General features: G+C 64.3%; 3 protein-coding genes and 1 long non-coding RNA gene across 8 annotated transcripts in view; 2 read left to right on the top strand and 2 right to left on the bottom strand.

The window, feature by feature from the left end:
* MRPS24 (mitochondrial ribosomal protein S24) overlaps positions 1 to 12,854 on the bottom strand; it is an 83,624-nt gene that overhangs the window by 851 nt on the left and 69,919 nt on the right. For 2 of the 4 annotated variants that reach the window (XM_068662416.1, XM_068662417.1), the window contains exon 2: positions 740 to 760. In XM_068662416.1, the coding sequence (XP_068518517.1) occupies positions 740 to 760 (21 nt within the window). Of the gene's footprint in view, positions 1 to 739; positions 820 to 12,854 lie in introns of those variants that run through there. The other 2 variants (XM_068662419.1, XM_068662418.1) reach the window with 2 other exon arrangements.
* The window catches only part of VAMP8 (vesicle associated membrane protein 8), a 95,558-nt gene that overhangs the window by 37,361 nt on the left and 45,343 nt on the right, over positions 1 to 12,854 (bottom strand). The window lies entirely within an intron of this gene.
* LOC137845320 (pulmonary surfactant-associated protein B-like) lies at positions 7,910 to 10,480 on the top strand. The gene is made up of 5 exons (XM_068662424.1): positions 7,910 to 8,103; positions 8,583 to 8,689; positions 8,923 to 9,018; positions 9,587 to 9,757; positions 10,365 to 10,480. The coding sequence occupies exons 1-4, from the start codon at positions 8,064 to 8,066 to the stop codon at positions 9,740 to 9,742; spliced, it is 399 nt and encodes a 132-aa protein (XP_068518525.1). The 5' UTR covers positions 7,910 to 8,063; the 3' UTR covers positions 9,743 to 9,757; positions 10,365 to 10,480.
* On the top strand, positions 10,756 to 12,379 carry LOC137845353 (uncharacterized). Its single transcript, XR_011090182.1, has 4 exons — positions 10,756 to 10,834; positions 11,092 to 11,216; positions 12,057 to 12,128; positions 12,224 to 12,379. It is a non-coding gene; the product is annotated as an uncharacterized lncRNA (long non-coding RNA).

Raw genomic sequence — 12,854 nt, 5'->3', positions numbered from 1 at the left:
GTAGGTTGTGTCCCCTATACCTGGTGTCCCCTGAGCCACCATTCCTGGAGCACCCCACACACGATGTCCCCATAGGCTCCTGTGCCTGTTGTCCCCTACACCCAGTGTCCCCTATACCTGGTGTCCCCAGAGCCCCAAGCGCTCAGTGCCCCATGTGTGTCCCCTGTTCACTGTCCCTACGCCCCATATCCCTGGTGTCCCCATACCCCTAAATGTCCCCACACCTCATGTCCCCATGTCCTTGGTGTCCCCATACCCCTAAATGTCCCATAATTGGTGACTCGAGCCTTAAGTGTCCCCATTCCCAGTGTCCCCATTCCCAGTGTCCCCATATGTGGTGTCCCTATGCCCTATGTCCCCACACCCCTATGTGTCCCCATCCCCATGTCCCTGGCACCCTAAGTGTCCCCATGCTCAGTGTCCCTCTTGTCCCCATAACTGGTGTCTCGAGCCTTAAGTGTCCCCATACCCAGTGTCCCCATGTCCCTGGTGTCCCCGTAATTGGTTTCTTCAGAACCCAAGAGCGTCCCCATGCCCTGCACCCCATGTCCCCACCCCCAGTGTCCCCGTACCCGGTGTCCCCATGCCCCATGTCCCTGGTGACCCCATACCCGGTGTCTCGAGCCTTAGGTGCCCCCACCCCATGTCCCCACCCCCATGTCCCCATGCCCCGTCCCCGGTGTCCCCGTCCCCCCGACTGTCCCCCCCCCGTGCCCCCTCCCGGCCCCGCCGCGCTCACCCTCAGCGCCAGGGCGGCCGCAGCCGCCGCCATCTTGGGACGGGGGCGGGGCCTGGGGAGGGGGCAGCGCCCCCTGGCGGCCGGGAGGGCACTGGGGGAACTGGGGGGCACTGGGAGAACTGGGGGGTACTGGGGGCACTGGGGGCACTGGAGGTGTTGGGGGTACTGGGGGCACTGGAGGGTACTGGGAGAACTGGGGGCACTGGGGGGTACTGGGGGTACTGGAGGGTATTGGGAGTACTGGAGGGTACTGGGAGAACTGGGTGCACTGGGTGCGCAGGGAGCACTGGGGGGTACTGGGAGCACTGGGGGTACTGGAGATACTGGGGGGTACTGGGGGTACTGGGGGCACTGGGGGGTACTGGGGGGTATTGGGGGTACTGGGAGAACTGGGGGTACTGGGTGCACTGGGAGCACTGGGGGGTACTGGGGGATACTGAAGATACTTAGGGGTACTGGGGGTACTGGAGGTTTTGGGGGTACTGGGGGCACTGGAGGGTACTGGGAGAACTGGGTGCACTGGGTGTGCAGGGAGCACTAGGGGGTACTGGCGGTACTGGAGATACTGGGGGACACTGGGGGCATTGGGGGTACTGGGGGCACTGGGGGCACTGGAGAGTACTGGGGGTACTGGGGGCACTGGGGGGGCACTGGGGGCACTGGAGGCATTGGGGGTTCTGGGGGTGTCGTGGTTCCGCTCGAGTGGGCAGCCGAGCTCCACCACAGCCGCTCTCTCACTCCCCCTCCTCAAAGAGGAATGGGGAGAAAATACGTGAAAAGGGCTCAAGGATTGAGATAAGGACGAGAAAATCACGCAATAATTAGTGTAACGGGCAAACCAGACTCAGCATAAGAAGACAGATAGTAAGATTTATTGCTCATTACTAACAAGCTAGAGAAGTGAGAAACAAAGGAAAGAAACCAAAAGCGCCTCCCCCCCATCCACCCTCTTCCACCTCCTCCCCCCCGAGCGGCGCAGGGGAACGGGGGAATGGGAGTTATGGTCAGTCTACAGCACTTCTTCTCTGCCGCTCCTTCTCGGTCACTCTCGTCCCCTGTGCTGTGGGGTCCCACCCACGGGATGCAGTCCTTGACGAACTGATCCGGCGTGGGCTTCCCACAGGCAGCAGCTCTTCCAGAGCTGCTCCAGATATGGGTCCGTACCATGGGGTCCATCCCTCAGGAGAAAACTGCTCCAACCTGGGTCCCCCATGGGCAGCAGCTCCTGCCAGGTCACCTGCTCCTGCGTGGGCTCCTCTCCACGGGCTACAGGTCCGGCCCGGAATCTGCTCCGGCAGGGGTCTTCCACAGGCGGCAGCCTCCGTCGGTGCAGGGCCACCTGCTCCACCGTGGTCTCCTCCACGGGCTGCAGCGTGGAACCCTGCTCCACCGTGGTACTCCATGGGCTGCAGGGGGACATCCTGCTTCACCATGGTCCTCACCACAGGCCGCAGGGGACTTCTGCTCCGGCGCCTGGAGCACCTCTCCCCCTCCTTCTACACTGACCTTGGCACCTGCAAGGCCGTTCCTCACTCCCTTGACTCTCCCAGCTGCTGTGTGGCGCAGCGTTTTTTTCCCTGTCTTAAATATGCTCTCACAGAGGCGCAAAACAACATCGCTTATTGGCTCAGCTCTGGAAAACAACGGGGCCCTTCCCAAACATGGGGCGGCTTCTAGATCTTTCTCACAGAAACCACCCCTATGGCCCCCTGCTACCGAAACCTTGCCACGTAAACCCACTACAGGGGGTACTGGGAGCACTGGGGACACTGAGGGTACTGGCTACTGGGAGCACTGAGGGCACTGGGAGAACTGGGAGCACTGGGTGCACTATGGGTATGGAGAGCATGGAGGATACTGGGAGTACTGAGGGAACTGGGAGCACTGGGGGCACTGGGGAGGTACTGATTTAAAGATCAAATCCGAAATTTCTTTAAGTGGTCTATTCTTTATTGCAGCGCTGGATGCACGGGGGATCCTTCCGCCTATCGTGCATGTTCAAAGTGACAAAATATCTCATATTTATACAGCGAAACAATGAATATTCAATTAGCATGCATACATATTCATTACCTAACCCCGCCTGCCCTCGCTTTGTATGCTAATTAGCTTATCAGTCCTTGCGCTTGCGCAAAGCCTTCCAAGAATTGTGGGCCGGGGTCTCCAGGATGTGGGCAGTGGTCGTTGGGAGGAAGGCCGTAGGTCTTCCTCGTCACGCACTTCCTTCATCAGTTGTTCTCCAAGCTGTACAAATGCTGAGTTGGCTTTCAGTTTCACCGAGGGTCGGCAGATAACGGGATGTCTCAATTAACAAGACGAGATAATTGCCTCCAGTTACCTCATGGCTCAGCCTGACGGTTATCAGATACCGGGATGTGCTCAGATAACAAAACCCTGACACGGACCAGGAGGGCTCCAGATAACGAGATGTCGTTTGCTTTGTCTGTGCTAACTGCTAACCACAAGTTGTGTTCTATCCTAAAGGGAGTTTAGACCATATCAGTACTGGGAGCACTGGGAGCACTGGGAGCACTGGGGGCACTGGGAGCACTGGGAGCACTGGGAGCTGGGGACACGGAGCACTGGGAGCACTGGGAGCTGGGGACACGGAGCACTGGGAGCACTGGGGGCACTGGGAGCTGGGGACACAGAGCACTGGGGGCACTGGGAGCTGGGGACACGGAGCACTGGGAGCACTGGGAGCACTGGGAGCTGGGCACACGGAGCACTGGGAGCACTGGGAGCTGAGAACACGGAGTACTGGGAGCACTGGGAGCTGGGGACACGGAGCACTGGGAGCACTGGGGGCACTGGGAGCTGGGGACACAGAGCACTGGGGGCACTGGGAGCTGGGGACACGGAGCACTGGGAGCACTGGGAGCACTGGGAGCTGGGCACACGGAGCACTGGGAGCACTGGGAGCTGAGAACACGGAGTACTGGGAGCACTGGGAGCTGGGGACACGGAGCACTGGGGGCACTGGGAGCACTGGGAGCTGGGGACACAGAGCACTGGGAGCACTGGGAGCACTGGGAGATGGGGACACGGAGCACTGGGAGCTGAGAACATGGAGTACTGGGAGCACTGGGAGCTGAGAACACGGAGTACTGGGAGCACTGGGAGCTGGGGACACGGAGCACTGGGAGCACTGGGGGCACTGGGAGCTGGGGACACAGAGCACTGGGGGCACTGGGAGCTGGGGACACGGAGCACTGGAAGCACTGGGAGCACTGGGAGATGGGCACACGGAGCACTGGGAGCACTGGGAGCACTGGGAGCTGAGAACACAGAGTACTGGGAGCACTGGGAGCTGGGGACACAGAGCACTGGGGGCACTGGGAGCACTGGGAGCTGGGGACACAGAGCACTGGGAGCACTGGGAGCACTGGGAGATGGGGACACGGAGCACTGGGAGCACTGGGAGCTGAGAACACGGAGTACTGGGAGCACTGGGAGCTGGGGACACGGAGCACTGGGAGCACTGGGGGCACTGGGAGCTGGGGACACAGAGCACTGGGGGCACTGGGAGCTGGGGACACGGAGCACTGGGGGCACTGGGAGCACTGGGAGCGGGGGACAGAGCACTGGGAGCACTGGGGGCACTGGGAGCTGGGGACACGGAGCACTGGGAGCACTGGGAGCTGAGAACACGGAGTACTGGGAGCACTGGGAGCTGGGGACACGGAGCACTGGGAGCACTGGGGGCACTGGGAGCTGGGGACACAGAGCACTGGGGGCACTGGGAGCTGGGGACACGGAGCACTGGGGGCACTGGGAGCACTGGGAGATGGGGACACGGAGCACTGGGAGCACTGGGAGCTGAGAACACGGAGTACTGGGAGCACTGGGAGCTGAGAACACGGAGTACTGGGAGCACTGGGAGCTGGGGACACGGAGCACTGGGAGGACTGGGGGCATTGGGAGCTGGGGACACAGAGCACTGGGGGCAGTGGGAGCTGGGGACACGGAGCACTGGGAGCACTGGGAGCACTGGGAGCTGAGAACACGGAGTACTGGGAGCACTGGGAGCTGAGAACATGGAGTACTGGGAGCACTGGGAGCTGGGGACACGGAGCACTGGGAGTACTGGGAGCACTGTTAGCTGGGGACACGGAGCACTGGGGGCACTGGGAGCACTGGGAGCTGGGGACACGGAGCACTGGGGGCACTGGGAGCACTGGGAGCACTGGGCTGCCCACAGCACAGGTCCCCCCAGCACCCCGGAAGGTGGGGGGGGGCCGGGGGGGGGGGGCTGAGGTTTGTGCCCGCAGGGGACAGGGACAGGAAGGGGGCGGCCCCCACCCCCCCCCCCGCCACCCCCCCCGTGCCCCCATGCCCGTAACCCCCCCGCCCCCCCCGCCCCGCGGTGGCTTTGGGCTCCGAGGGGACGTGACTGTGGGCAGCGGGGGGGGGGGACACTGCCCCCCCGGCACGTCCCGCGGTGTCCCCTTCCCCCCCCATGTCCCCAACGTCTCCATCACTTCCCCTTCCCCCCCCCGCACACCAAAGTGCCCCCCCCCTTGTCACCCCAGTGCCCCCAACCCCCCCCCCCATGTCCCCCCCGGGTCCTTGTGACCCCCCCAGTGCCCCCCCCCATGCCCCCCTGGTGTCCCCTTGTGACCCTCCCATGTCCCCCATTGTCCCCTCGCCCCCCACCCCAAATTCCCCCCAGCCTCCCCATCACCCCCCCCTTGTCCTCCCCCATCCCCCCCCATTGCCCCCCATGTCCCCTTGACCCCCCCCATCACCTCCCCTTGCCCCCCCCAGTGCCCCCCCAGTACCCCCAGTACTCCCAGTACCCTCCAGTGCCCCCACTTCTCCCAGTACCCTCCAGTGCCCCCAGTGCTCCCAGTACCCCCAATGCCCCCAGTGTCCCCCAGTACACCCAGTACCCCCCAGTATCTCCAGTACCCCCCAGTACCCCCAGTACCCCCCAGTGCTCCCAGTGCACCCAGTACCCCCAGTTCATAGAATCATGGAATCATAGAATATCCTGAGTTGGAAGGGACCCTTAAGGATCATCAAGTCCAACTCTTGACACCGCACAGGTCTACCCAAAAGTTCAGCCCATGTGACTAAGTGCACAGTCCAATCTCTTCTTAAATTCAGACAGGCTCGGTGCAGTGACCACTTCCCTGGGGAGCCTGTTCCAGTGTGCAACCACCCTCTCTGTGAAGAACCCCTTCCTGATGTCCAGCCTAAACTTCCCCTGCCTCAGCTTAACTCCATTCCCGCGGGTCCTGTCGCTGGTGTTCATGGAGAAAAGGTCTCCTGCCTCTCGACACCCCCTTACGAGGAAGTTGTAGACTGTGATGAGGCCTCCCCTCAGCCTCCTCTTCTCCAGGCTGAACAGGCCCAGTGCCCTCAGCCGTTCCTCGTACGTCTTCCCCTCCAGGCCTTTCACCATCTTCGTAGCCCTCCTCTGGACACTCTCCAACAGTTTCATGTCCTTTTTGTACTGTGGTGCCCAGAACTGCACACAGTACTTGAGGTGAGGCCGCACCAGCGCAGAGTAGAGCGGGACAATCACCTCCCTTGACCTACTAGCGATGCCGTGCTTGATGCACCCCAGGACACGGTTGGCCCTCCTGGCTGCCAGGGCACACTGCCGGCTCATATTCAACTTGTTGTCTACCACGACCCCCAGATCCCTCTCTTCTAGGCTGCTCTCCAGCGTCTCATCGCCCAGTCTGTATGTGCAGCCAGGGTTTCCCCGTCCCAGGTGCAGGACCCGGCACTTGCTCTTATTGAACTTCATGCGGTTGGCGATCGCCCAGCTCTCCAACCTATCCAGATCCCTCTGCAAGGCCTTTCCACCCTCACCTGAGTCCACAACTCTTCCAAGTTTGGTGTCATCAGCAAACTTGCTCAAAATGCCTTCTATTCCTACGTCCAGATCGTTTATAAAAATATTGAAAAGTACCGGCCCTAAAATGGAGCCTTGAGGGACCCCACTGGTGACCGCCCGCCAGCCTGACGCAGCCCCATTCACCATAACCCTTTGGGCCCTGCCCGTTAGCCAATTGCTCACCCATCGTATGATGTTTTTATTTAGCTGTATGGTGGACATTTTGTCCAGTAGGATCCTATGGGAAACCGTGTCAAAAGCCTTGCTGAAGTCCAAAAAAATCCCATCAGCTGGTTTCCCTTGGTCCACCATACGGGTGATCTTCTCATAAAAGGCAATCAGGTTAGTTAGGCAGGACCTACCCTTCACAAACCCATGCTGGCTGGGACCAATGACTGCTTTGTCCCCCAGGTGCGCCTCAATACGTTCGAGCACCATCTTCTCCATGATTTTACCAGGCACTGACGTGAGACTGACAGGCCTGTAATTGCTAGGGTCTTCTTTCTGACCCTTCTTGAAAATCGGCACAACATTTGCCAGCTTCCAGTCTACCGGGACCTCTCCAGACTCCCAGGACTCCCAGTACACCCAGTACACCCAGTATCTCCAGTACCCCCCAGTGCTCCCAGTGCACCCAGTGCCCCCAGTACCCCCCAGTTCTCCCAGTACCCTCCAGTGCCCCCAGTGCTCCCAGTACCCCCAACACCTCCAGTACCCCCAGTACACCCAGTATCTCCAGTACCCCCCAGTGCTCCCAGTGCACCCAGTACCCCCAGTTCTCCCAGTACCCTCCAGTATCCCCAATACCCCCCAGTGCCCCCAGTACCCTCCAGTGCTCCCAGTACCCCCCCCAGTGCCCCCACTTCTCCCAGTACCCTCCAGTGCCCCCAGTGCTCCCAGTACCCCCAACACCTCCAGTACCCCCAGTACACCCAGTATCTCCAGTACCCCCCAGTGCTCCCAGTGCACCCAGTGCCCCCAGTACCCCCCAGTTCTCCCAGTACCCTCCAGTGCTCCCAGTACCCCCCAGTGCCCCCCAGTGCTCCCAGTACCCCCCAGTGTCCCAAGTTCCCCAAAGCGCCCCCCCCCAGTGGCCCCCATGTCCACTTGACCCCCCCAGGCCTCTCCCAGCCCCCCCCACTGTCCCCTTGTGCCCCCCCCATGCCCCAAGGTCCCCAAAGTGTCCCCAAAATGCCCCCCCGTATCCCCCCCATGTCCCCCTGCCCTCCCCTTGCCCCCCAGTGCCCCCACACCCCCCATGTCCCTTGTGTCCCCCCAGTCCCCCCCAGCCCCCCACTATCCCCCCCACCCCCCCCATCCCACCAGTGCCACGTCACCGCCCTTGCCGGACACCTCCCCCCCCCCCCCCCGTGGCTGCTGTGGTTTTGGGGGGGCCCTCCCCGGGGGGGGGGAGCCCTCCCTGCTCCTTCCGGGGGGGGACACATAAAGCACCCCAGGGTGCTGGGACAGGCAGCCATGGCCTCACTGCTGCTGGCCCTGCTCCCTGCGGTCACCGGTGGGGACTGGGGGGCACTGGGGGGACTGGGGGGGGACTGGGGGAACTGGGGGGGACAAGGGGGTGTGGGGACATGGGGATGGGGACATGGTGGTGTGGGGGGGCTGGGGGTATGGAGAGATGGGGATGGGGGGGATGTGGGGGGACGGGGACACGGGGATGGGGAGGGTGGGGGCATGGTGGGGACAGGGACATGGGGACCAGAGGGATGGGGACGTGGGGACAGGGACGTGGGGGATGTGGGGATGGGGACATGGGGATGGGGACAGGGGGGACGCGGGGACCACAGTGATGGGGACACGGGGACGTGGTGGGGCTGGGGACTGAGGGGACAGCTGGGGCCAGGGCACTGGGGACAAGGCGGGGACAGGGGCACGGGGACATAAGGAGCAGGGTGACGGGGACATTGGGGACGTGAGGGGACAGGGAGGGGGGACGGGGACAGCGGGGCTGGGGCTGACGTCCCCGATGTGCCCCAGCCCTGGTGCTGGTGGGGGCGGAGAGCCCCCCCTTGAGCCACCAGACCCTGCCCGCGGGGGACACCGAGGATGGGCCCTGGCTGCAGCTGGGGGACAAGGACAGCACGGTGAGGGGACACCGGGACACTGGGGGGGCACTGGGGGGCACTGGGGGGGCACTGGGGGGCACCCAAGGGGCACTGGGGTGGAGACCAAGGTGGGCACCCCCAGGGCGCTGGAAGGGCACTGGGAGGGCAGGCGGGGGGCACTGGGAGGGCACTGGGAGGGCACTGGGGGGCACTGGGGCTCGTCCCCCTCCCGTGGCACCCATGGGTGCTACCCGAGGGCTCTCTGGGCGCAGGGCGGGGGGGGGCAGCTCTCCCGCAGCTGGCGCTGCAATGTCTGCCAGAACATCGTGAAGATCCTCAGCAAGATGGTAAAGGACATCAAGGACAAGGTGAGCGTCCCTGTCCCCGTCCCCGCACCAGGGGTCCCCGTGTCAGCTGTCCCCACGTGGGGTGACCCCACAAGGGGTGACCCCATGCAAGGTGTCCCCAGACAAGGCGATGTCCCCACGTGAGATGTCCCCAGACGAGGTGTCCCCGTGCCAAGCGATGTCCCCACGTGGGGTGACCCCCATGCAAAGTGTCCCCATGCCAGGTGATGTCCCCATATGAGGTGGTGTCCCCGTGCCATGTGTCCCCATACAAGGTGTCCCCATGCCAGGTGATGTCCCCATGTGAGGTGTCCCCATACAAGGTGTCCCCATGCCAGGCGAAGTCCCCATACGAGGTGTCCCCATGCCAGGTGGTGTCCCCATACAAGGTGTCCCCATGCCAGGCGCTGTCCCCATACGAGGTGTCCCCACACCGGGTGCCACCCCCACGCCCCGTGTCCCCATAGGATCTCCCTCCCCCAGCCAAGCCATCCCCACGTGCGGTGTCCCCATCCAAAGCCGCATCCCCCACCCCATATCCCCCCTCCTTGCCCCCCGGTGCCCCCCGGTGCTGACGGAGGTCCCTCAGTACAAGGTGACCCGTGCCACCCAACACGTCTGCGACACGTCGCCGAAGTCCCAGTGCAAGCAGTGGCTGCAGAAGTGGCTGAACCGCATCGTGGACGCGCTGGTGCACCACAAAGCCCCCAAGCGCATCTGCACCATCCTGGCGCTGTGCCCCTAAGGGGGTCTGAGCCAGGTGAGCCCCCAAACCCGGCCCCAAACCCGGCCCCAAAACTGGCCCCGTGCGCCCTGCCCGCCTGGAGGGTCCTCGAACCCCCCCATAAGGGCTCTCGAGTCGAGGGCCGGAGCTTCAAAGCGCTGCCGGGAAGGCGCACCCATGGGTGCTGCCGGGGGGGGGACACGGGGCGTGGGGGTGTGGGACATGGGGGGTGGGGATATGGGATTTGGGGACACAGGGATGTGGGGGTGTGGGGGCATGGCAGGGGATGGGGACATGGGGGGCGTGGGATTTGGGGACATTGGGGGTGGGCGTGGGGACATGGGGTGCGGGGGACAGGGTTTGGAGACATGGGGACATGGGGGTGGGGGGGACATGGGGTGTGGGGACAGGGGAGGGCTGGGGGATACGGGGGGGACATGAAAGCGTGGGGACATGGGGACATGGGAGGTCACAGGGGAACTTGGGGCATGGGGGAGATGGGGATGTGGGGGGGACAGGGGGGTGTGGGGACACGGGGACAGGGGGGCTGGGGACATGGGGACGTGGCAGACAACTCGTGGACACGGAGCCATGGGGACACGGGGACACCGCGCGGTGTGTCCCCCTCCCCTTCTCCCCCCAGGCACCGGCTGGCTCCGAGGACCCCCGATGGCACCCGTGCCCCCCTCGTGTCCCCCTCGTGTCCCCAACGCTGTGACCACCCTGTCCTTCCCAGCACAATAAAGCTTTGTCACCACAGGGGTGGCACCTGCCTGTCCCCTGCGGGGGTGGGATGGGGACACGGGGACCCCAACGGGGACTTAAGTGGGGACAGGGGGACCCCGACGGGGACATGGCTATGGGGGGGTTTGGGGGGACACCTCCAGGGCCCTGTCCCTTGCTGGGAGCGGGGCTGGGGACAGGGACAACGTGTCCCTGCGGCGCTGGCACTGTCCCAGCGGCCACCTCCCGTCCCCACGGGGCTATAAGAGCCCGCGGGGCACGGCCCCGCCACCGCCACCATGGCGCTGCCACCGTCCCCGTCCCCGTCCCCGTCCCTGTCCCCGTCCCTGGCGCGGACGCTGCTCCTCGCCCTGCTCTGTGCCACCACAGGTAGGGACCGTGAGCCCCCCCCCCCGGGCTGGGCACCCCCCAACCCCAAATCTGGGTGCCCCCATAACCCCAAATCTGGGTGTGTCCCCCCCTTGGGGACACGGCGGTGGATTGGGGGGGTCCTTCCCCATTATGGGATTTGGGGGTGGGGGGGGTCCTGGCCACCTGGGTGTCCCCCCACACCCAAAGAGCTGTAGGGGGGGGAATTTGGGGGGGTTATGGGGGGGTCCCAGCGCTGGTGCTGACGGTGGCCGCAGGGCTGGGGGGGCCGGCGGAGCGCTGCGGGGTCCCCCCCGACGCCTGGTGCCAGAGCTGGGGGACGGCGCTGCGCTGCGGGGCCCTGGAGCTCTGCGCCCGCCGCGGCTGGGCCCCCAGTGCCAAGGTGAGCGCCGAGACACGGCCCCACAGCCCAACGGCCCCACAGCCCAAAGGCCCCACGGCCCCATGGCCCCATGGCCCCACATCTCCACGTCCTATTCCCCATCCACCCCGTCCCCACCCCCCATGTCCCCCCCACTCCATATCCCACGCCCTATGACCCTGTGTCCCCCATGTTCCCATGTCCCCCTCCCCCTGTCCCCATGTCCCTGTGCCCCCCATGTCCCCGTGCCCCACGCCCCATACCCTATGTTCCATGGCCCGCACCGTGTCCCTCTGTCCCCACATTCCCACGCCCCGTGCCCCTTGTCCCCGTGCCCCATATCCACGTTCCCACGCCACGTGTTTGTGTGTCCCCTACTCCCCCTCCCCATATAATGATACCCCATGTCCCCACACCCCATTGCCATGTCCCCAAGCCCATTTCTCCATGTCCCCATGTCCCCAAGGTCACTTCCCCATGTCCCCATGCTCCACGCCTTATGTCCACATGTCCCCAAGTCCATTTTCCCATGACCCTACACTCCGTACTATATGTCCCCATATCCCCAAGTCCTTTTTCCCGTGTCCCCACGTAATATGCCCCCAATTCTGCTTCCCCATGCCCCCATCCTCCATGTCCTATGTCCCCATGTCCCCGAGTCCATTCCCATGTCCTGTACCCCATGCTATATGTCCCCAAGTCCTTTTCCCCATGTCCCCAACTCCATTTCCCCATGCCCCCATACTCCACACCACATGTCCCCATGTCCCCAAACCCCTTTCCCCGTGCCCTGTACCCCCTGTCCCCGTGCCCCCCGTCCCCACACGCCTCCGTCCCGGTGCGGGTGCCCCCCCCTCGCAGGAGGACATGTGCGCCGACTGCCAGGAGGTCGTCACCCTGCTCATCCGCATGGCCAACGAGTCGGCCACCAAGGTGCTGAGGGACACGGGGGGGGGGGGTGACACCAAGGTGGGGGGGACACGAGGTGCGGGTGCCCCCGCGGGGTGCCATGGTGGCTGTGGGCGCAGGTGGCCGTGGAGGGATTTCTGCGCCGGGAGTGCTCGGCGCTGCCGGTGCCCACCATGGTGACCCCCTGCCAGAACCTGGTGCACGAGTACCTCGCCCTCCTCGGCACCCACCTGGAGCAGCACCTCGTGAGTGGCACCCGTGGGTGCTGTGAGGGGCGGGCAGGGGAACCCAGGGGTGCTGGGGGGGGGGACTCGGTGCCATTTGGGAACACTTTGGGGTGTGGGGTAGGTTGGGGTCACTGTGCCATTTGGGGACACCTCAGGGTGCTGGGTATACTGGGGACCCCGTGCCATTTGGGGACGTAGCAAGGTGCTGTGGAGGGATTAGGGACGCCGTACCATTTGGGGACATTATGCCACCTGGGGACACCTTGGGGTGGGGGGAAGACTGGGGACACTTTGCCACTTAGGGACACTTTGGGGTTCTGGGTGTACTGGGGACCCCATGCCATTTGGGGACATCTCAGGGTGCTGGGAAGATTGGGGACACCGTGCCACCTGGGGACACCTTGGGGTGCTGGGGACCCTGTGCCACTGGGGGGGCACCTCAGGGTGTCAGGTGCCCCCCGCTGGGGAGCAAACCCAGGCGTTGGGGCCCCCCCCACCCCGCGCCACCCCATTCCCCCCCCGT

Source organism: Anas acuta, chromosome 27 (genome assembly GCF_963932015.1).
Source record: "Anas acuta chromosome 27, bAnaAcu1.1, whole genome shotgun sequence".
Lineage (NCBI taxonomy): Eukaryota > Metazoa > Chordata > Aves > Anseriformes > Anatidae > Anas > Anas acuta.
Note: the sequence above shows the minus strand (reverse complement) of the source record. Positions and strands in the feature narration are given on the sequence as shown.

Bases quoted from the DNA above. Each gene is read 5' to 3' on its own strand.
- LOC137845320 (XM_068662424.1), top strand. From the start codon at position 8,064: ATGGCCTCACTGCTGCTGGCCCTGCTCCCTGCGGTCACCG. The intron at 8,690-8,922 runs GTGAGGGGACAC...CTCTGGGCGCAG, and splicing joins TGGGGGACAAGGACAGCACG to GGCGGGGGGGGGCAGCTCTC. The intron at 9,019-9,586 runs GTGAGCGTCCCT...GAGGTCCCTCAG, and splicing joins TAAAGGACATCAAGGACAAG to TACAAGGTGACCCGTGCCAC.